The 7,258-nt window shown below is 38.0% G+C and overlaps 1 protein-coding gene across 1 annotated transcript in view; it reads right to left on the bottom strand.

The window, feature by feature from the left end:
• Positions 1-793: 793 nt before the first annotated feature.
• The window catches only part of pdia4 (protein disulfide isomerase family A, member 4), a 40,565-nt gene continuing 34,100 nt past the window's right edge, over positions 794-7,258 (bottom strand). Inside the window, exons 8-10 of the mRNA XM_043690136.2 lie at positions 6,771-6,927; positions 3,732-3,965; positions 794-1,495 (exon numbers count right to left, since the gene is read on the bottom strand). Coding sequence (XP_043546071.1) covers positions 1,080-1,495; positions 3,732-3,965; positions 6,771-6,927 — 807 coding nt within the window. The 3' untranslated portion in view covers positions 794-1,079. The remainder of the gene's footprint in view (positions 1,496-3,731; positions 3,966-6,770; positions 6,928-7,258) is intronic.

The raw sequence follows: 7,258 nt of genomic DNA, 5'->3' as shown, positions 1-7,258 counted from the left end.
GGAGTTTGATAAATTAAGTTCCTTTTTGTTTTCATCCTGCACAATTAAGCCTAAAATTGGGATTAGAAACATGTGGCATTGTATACAATGGTAATTTTTGATGTAGATTATTTAAGAGTCACTGCACTGCATAGTTTTAAAAAATGGAACAGAAATGGCACAACAGAAGAAAAGAATTTAGGAAACCTTTTCAGAATCTAATACATTGTGCGCACTTTGTTTCCTTTGTATTGCTCATTTTGCTGTAACTACTGCAGGGCATAGACAAGGCCAGAATCTGGAACAGGCACATTCTCATAATGACTTTGAACTGAAGAATTAAAATTCAGATGAACTTCCAGTGACAATCCAAGAGTACTGCATCGGTCTTATCCTGAGACCTTCAAGAAGCTTGAAGATAGAAGCTGGAAGATGGAGCCTGGAAAAAGGCGGAAAGAGAAGATAAAGAGAATTGTTCACAATACATGATTTCTCAAATGGTAGACATTATGCCTTTGCTTCTGGCATTGGGTGTGAAGTCAAAATTGCTGTCAACAGTTCAATTAAGATTAAAAGCATCTCTACAACTCCTGCAGAGTAACTGCACAATAGTCTTGTATTAGATCAGTGAACAAGATTCTTAAATAGGGAAATTCAAAGTTTAGGAAGGTTTGTCAAGTCATTTTGTTATGGAAAAAAACTGTCCATCTCAGATTAACAGTTGCAAAAGATAAAAACAAAACTACTAATCCAGTTAATATGAAGGACAAGGGAAAAAGAAGAGGTTAGAGAAAAAAAATCTTCCAAAAATAAATTCTTTAGGTTGTCTTTATTGGAAGGCTTTTTTTTTAAACCAAAATATAAATCGAATGACAAACCATATAAACTTCACAAAACAGTGATTTCACACATTCTAGGTAAATACCTCAATCATACAGGTAGAAACAAAATTTCTCTGGCAGGCAAAAGTTCAATCTCTTATCCCAGTGATTTATTTTTAGGTATTAAGATTTCGAAACTGGTCATTTCAACTTAAACCCAAACTGCATGGTTGGAAGCTTCCAAGGTTCCCTATAAATGAATAAAGTAGCAAAGACTCATTATAGTTCATCTTTTCTTCTTGATAGTTTGGTTGCATGTTCTTCCACAAATTTGCTCAAAGATTCAAGGTCTCGGTCACCCTTATCATATTGAATAGGATTGTCTTTATTACTACTTGGAGCAAAATAGATGGTAGGAAATCCCTCCGTTTTGTACTTATCATTTGGTACGTCATTTGCTGTTGCATCCATCTTTGCAATGATTAGGTTTTCTTCATTTTTATATTTCTTTCCAAGTTCTAAATACACTGGCTCCAGTTTTTTGCAATGTCCACACCACGGTGCATAGAATTCTATCAGGACATCTTTCTTTTTGTCCATAACTATTTCAGAAAACGTTTTGCCCACCACCACTTTTACTGGTCCTTTGTTACTCTTTGGAACTGGTTGTGACTTGACAATTGGCTTTAATTTACCTGTTAAAAGATAGGCAAGGAATTTGTGAATACATGCAGCCCTTAATGCACAAAATAATTCAGATCTAGTTATTGAGCATATTTACAGCAAGTTAATAGAAAAATCTCAAGGCACTTCAAGGTGCAAGGAAAAACAATAAATATCAGGGTGTCAAAAAGTTTGATGAAGTAGGGTTAAACTCTTCCTTTACAAAAAAAAGGAATAGATGTTCAGTAGAATTCTAAAAAGCATGATGAGGCACACTTGCTGGGAAGTGAAAGATGGACAAGAGGCTCCAAAGAGAAAAATGAGAAAAACATGAACAGATGAAAACAAAAGTGCTGGAGAAGATCCAATGAAAAAGAGTCACAAATTCCTATAATCTGATGGCCTACACCCTAAAAAGGTTCTAACAGAGATGACAGAAGAGCTAATGGTTGCACAAGTTAGGTTTTCCCAGATTTTCGATCTGTCCCAGCAGAGTAGACGTTACCAAATACAAGAGAAAACAACAATAGAACAAAAGACAAATGCTGGCATTGTCAGCAATGCCCACATCTTGTGACTGAAGATACTACAAGATTACTGCTTAAGTGCCACAAACACGAGTGTTGGAGCCTTATTTACAATCTACATTAAGATTGAGGATGAAGGGATAAAGTGTTTTGGGGAAAAAAGGTGGGGAAGTGGAGTTGAGGATTGTCAGAATAGTCATAATCTCATTGCATGATTGAGCAGTCTCAGTGAGCCAATGGCCTACCTCTGCTACTTTACCTCATGCTTTATTTGACAAGAGATTGAATAATATATTGAAATTTCTGAGTGATACAAAGTTAGGTGGGAATATAACCAGAGATGGTGAGGACTACAGATGCTGGAGATCAGAGTCAAAAAGTATGGGGCTGGAAAAGTACAGGTCAGGCAGCATCCGATGAGTAGGAGTGTCAACGTTTTGAACATACTTCCTGATGAAGACTGTTGATTCTCCTGCTCATCGGATGCTGTCTGACCTGCTGTGCTTTTCCAGCGACAGACGTCTTGATAATGTAACCAGAGATGTTGACAGATATTGCACATGTAGACAGTAAATGAATGGACAAAAATGCAGCTACAATAGTATGAAATTTCAAGTGAGAATCCGCATCTTGTTGTGGCCTCCTCCACACTGTCAGCAAAATCCACCTATTTTTAATGAGGACTCCCACCCAAATTCCAACTGCTAAATCAGTTTCCTGCTAATGATTAACCTATATTTGATGGGCATAACTGTCAATGCTACGAGTTTGTCAACTAGATGCCTTAACCAATGTGCAGTTTTAAAAGTTTAAGTCAGAGTCTGGTCATTCAAATCATTGTTTGAGAAAACTCATCTGGGAGATTCCCCCCCTACATCCAATTCCAAAGTACTTATACTTTATCACACTCTAACCTTTTTGAAATAGAGTCCAAGTTATACAGCATGGAACCAGGCCCCTTGATCCAACTAGTCCATGCCAAATATAATACCAAACTAACTATCCCACATGCCTGCTCCTGGCCCTTATCCCTCCAAAGCCGTTCCATGTACTAATACAAATATGTCTTTTAAATATTGTAAATGTACCCACATCCACTTCCCCAAAATTCACTCCACATGCAAATCACCCTCAAAAAAAAAAATCTGCCTCTTGCTTCTTTTTTTTTTGAAACCTCTCTCCTCTCACCTTAACAGTGTGCCCCCTAGCCTTGAAATCCCCCATCCTTGGGAAAAGGCAACTACCATTAACTCTATCTATACTCATTATTATATAAACTTCATCAGGTCACCTTTCAACCTCCTACACTCCAGTGAAAGAAGTCCCAGCCTTTCCTTATTACTCAAACCTTCTATACCCAACAACATTCTGGTAAATTTCTTCTGGATTTCTCCAGATTAAAATCCATCTTATAACTGGGTGGCTAGAACCGAACACGGTATTCCAGAAGAGGCCTCAATGTCTTGTACTACCACAACAGGAGTTCCCAACTCCTATCTTCAAATGACTGAGCAATGAAGGCAAGAGTACCAAATGCTCTTTAAACCACCAGTCTGTATGTGACACAAACTTTAAAGAATCATGTACCTGAACCCCAAGGCCCCAGTGTTCTACAACACCAGTATTTCTGAATCTGCTGGTTTAGAGAGAAATGTCCTGAATTCAACAAGTGTCCTCAAACTAAATATAAATTAGACCGTTTAATTTTCCTCATAGTAGTCACATTTTAAAGTGATCATACCTTTCTTAAATGCCATCACAAATTCTCTCAGCGTATCAGAATCAAATTCTTCTGGTTCCATTGCATACTTCTTGCCAGCTACATCTAGAATTGCTGCATTCACTTCTTCACCACTGTCTGCCAAACCCAGGCTATTTAGTTCTGATGAATAATCCTCTTCATCAGCAATGGCAAAGGTATACTCAGGAAAATCCTTAGCTACTTCCAATACTTTCTTCCGCCAGTACTGTGTAGCTGGAATTACAAGCAACATACAAAAGTTAATAGTCAGCATTCAGCATTTTGAGTTAAGTACACAAACGGAAAACTTGTCATATTTGATACTCCCAAACAAATGCACCGCCAACATTTTTGGTGCTTTTTAAAAAATATAAGCGCACTGAGAAAAATGCCCGAAAGAAACAGTGGGAGCAACAAGAGTTGTAGAAGGACAAGAATGGGTAAATGAGGAGGTGGGTAAAAGTACAGTAAATCTCTATTTAAAAATCAACTTAACTTTGTTCTCATTTAAAAGAAAGCAATTGGGTCTGCAACTTTTATGAAAATCATTTCAATGTTCAATGATACATTTGATACTATTTGGAGCTACCCCATTAGCTCTCAACTTGCCAGCTTCGTCCATGCCTCCCTTTTGCTAGCCCTTGTACTTGCTGACTCCCACCACACCAATTCGCTTTCCTGAACCTGTGGTCCCCATTCAAATGTCAGATCCAATTCAAAACTCCAGATTTGTGAAAGCGAGCTCTGATGGCACAGAAGTGTTGATCAGTGATTGTTATAATGCACAGTGTTTTTGCAAAGATGAATGAAGGAGTTGCTCTTCCTGCCCGTCATCATTCAAAAGACCTCTCACTGTTCAGGAAAGAAAAGCAGGAATATTCCAAAAAGAAAAGAAAGAAAGATAGATTACAATATCCCTAGCCCAGCACTTCTGTACCATGGAGACCACACACTTAGATAATCCTGGGAAGATCTGACAGGAACTGGATCTTGTTCAGAAATACAGGTACAGGAAAGGGCAGTGGGGCAAGGCAAAGGGAGTTTGTTGTGAGGACGGACTGTGTGGGGAGAGGTCACAATTCAGAGGGTCAGGGAAAATGAAGCAGAGGATCTACTATGACTAGGAAAAAATCAGATTTCTTGCAAACAGCAGCAAAAATCAGTGTGTTAAGACCAATTGTGACAACCTGTCACGGCAGTATGATGGCCACCCTAATCCAAAATTACTCTAAAACTCTTAAAAACTCAGGAACCCACCTTCACTTTGAATTTGAAACCACTTTCACTTTGTATTTGAAGGAAATCACAAGATGTGGGGCCATGATTCCATTGCCTGCTTTTAAATACTAGTAAATTGTTTTGCTAAAAAAAAATTCTAGAAAAAATAAATCAAATTAGCTGCAAGTTATCAAGCAATACTTTGCTGTGGAAGATACCAACAGACTCCCAAGGCCTGTTAAAAATTTAGAGTTCACCTGAAAATTAAGTGCTGTTACAAAAAAAAAAATCACAGCGCACTGAAAACTATTCCCTTTACAAGATCCTTGTTTAAAATTTAACAAACTACAGGCTGCCACAAAAGCAACTGAGATAATCACAAACTAAATTTTAATTCCATGTATGGAGTCAGCTATTACGAGGGGGCATAGCTTTAAATTAAGGGGTGGTAGGTATAGGACAGATGTTAGGGGTCGATTCTTTACTCAGCGAGTTGAGTGTTCATGGAATGCCCTGCCAGTAGCAGTGGTGGACTCTCCCTCTTTATGGGCATTTAAACAGGCATTGGATAGGCATATGGAGGATAGTGGGCTAGTGTAGGTTAGGTGGGCTTGGATCGGTGCAACATTGAGGGCCAAAGGGCCTGTACTGCGCTGTATTTTTCTATGTTATATGTTCTAATTTCATAAGCCTCTATTGTGCAAGAGAGGCGAGGGATGATACATGGTATTTTTTTCTGGGCAGGTTGAGAATGAATAATTTTAATGAGAGGGAATGATTTTAATTTTTGAAACACAAAAGCTTGCTAATCTAACTATGTAACTGCAACACACACCAAGGATAAGAAAATCAAGAACTGTAAAATTTGACAAATGACCTGACAGTCTTTTGTCTGTGTAGGTCAAAGGCAAGTTCAACCTAGGTCTTACTCCAACAGTGGGATATATTTATGTATTCACACGAATTGGCTGGAAATGGAAACAGTGGATTCTCTTCCCTACTCAGGAAGGCTAGGAGACAAAATTGTAGTATACTCATCCAGCATTCAGAAGAGTGATTGAACTGGAGGTATTTCTGATCTGTATAGGGCATGTCCACAAGGAACTAGCTCAGGATATTGTCTTGGAAAAGTCTTAAAACGAGGCTGTGTCAGTGGAGTTTAGGAACAAAAGACAATCACCCAGCTGGGAGTGTAGTACAGACCCCCAAACAAGCAAACCGCAGGCAATAGAAGAAACGGCAATATGTATATAAACAATTCACTGAAGCACATGAAATTCCTATAGTTAATCTCTAATTTTTAACATCCCTAACATTAGTTGGAACAGTCATGATGTAAAACGGACAGATTTCTTGAAATGTATTCAGGTCAGTTTTTTTTTTAAAAAAACAACTCCAATAAGGGACAGTGCAATGCTGGACCTTATTCTGAAGAGCAAAGCTAGATACATATTTAGAGAGGATTTAAGGAAATGTTTTTTTCACCCAGAGGGTGGAAAAATTTCAGAATACACCTAAGGGTAACAGAAACAGAAAACCTCATATCCTTTCTGGGGGAAAAAAAGGAATTAGATGAGCACTTGATATCTCATAACATTCAAGTTACAGGTCAAGTAGTGAAAAATGGAAGTCGCTTTTTGTTGATGCAGACTTAATTGGCCGAAGGGCTACTTCTGTGTTGCATGATTCTATAGTGTCAAACTGATTGCAACTTGTAAACATTTTGACTCTAAATGGAATAAGGTCAGATATGGAGTAAGGTCATAAAACAAACGTAAGTTACTCTTAGATTTATTTTAGAATAATGTGCATAACACTTACCCACACGATAATCAAAACTGAAGTCCACGCCATAGTACACCACCACTAACGGACGTTTGCTGTATCTTTTTGCATCATTGCTTTGCTTACGATGGCCAACTAAAGGCAAAGCATTATTTGTAATAAAATCTGTCACTTCAGAAGGAGGTAACGAGTCCTGCAATGATAATTTGTGAATAAATTTGCATAAATGGGTATTAATTCATAAGGCAACAAGATTAAATATTTCAACTACATTCTTGGAATAAATTTTAGGATGAGGCAATGTGGAGAGAGTGAAGGCAGTACTTAATCTTGAGACACTGATTTAAAGGCAATAGAAGATCTCAACTTTGGGATTCTACTGTCACCTTCAACTAGAAAAGTTAAATGCCATGAAATGATGAAGAGGACTTGAGTATATGGAAGGATGCGTGCAGCCTGGAGCATTAGGAATTTAATATCTAGAACCAGCGTTCATGACAAATTCAGGACTATGACAGGCAGCA

The sequence above is a fragment of the Chiloscyllium plagiosum genome, unplaced genomic scaffold (assembly GCF_037043375.1).
Source record: "Chiloscyllium plagiosum isolate Xiang-an unplaced genomic scaffold, Cpla_swu_hap1 HiC_scaffold_5, whole genome shotgun sequence".
Lineage (NCBI taxonomy): Eukaryota > Metazoa > Chordata > Chondrichthyes > Orectolobiformes > Hemiscylliidae > Chiloscyllium > Chiloscyllium plagiosum.
This window is presented reverse-complemented; position numbering and strand designations above follow the sequence as displayed.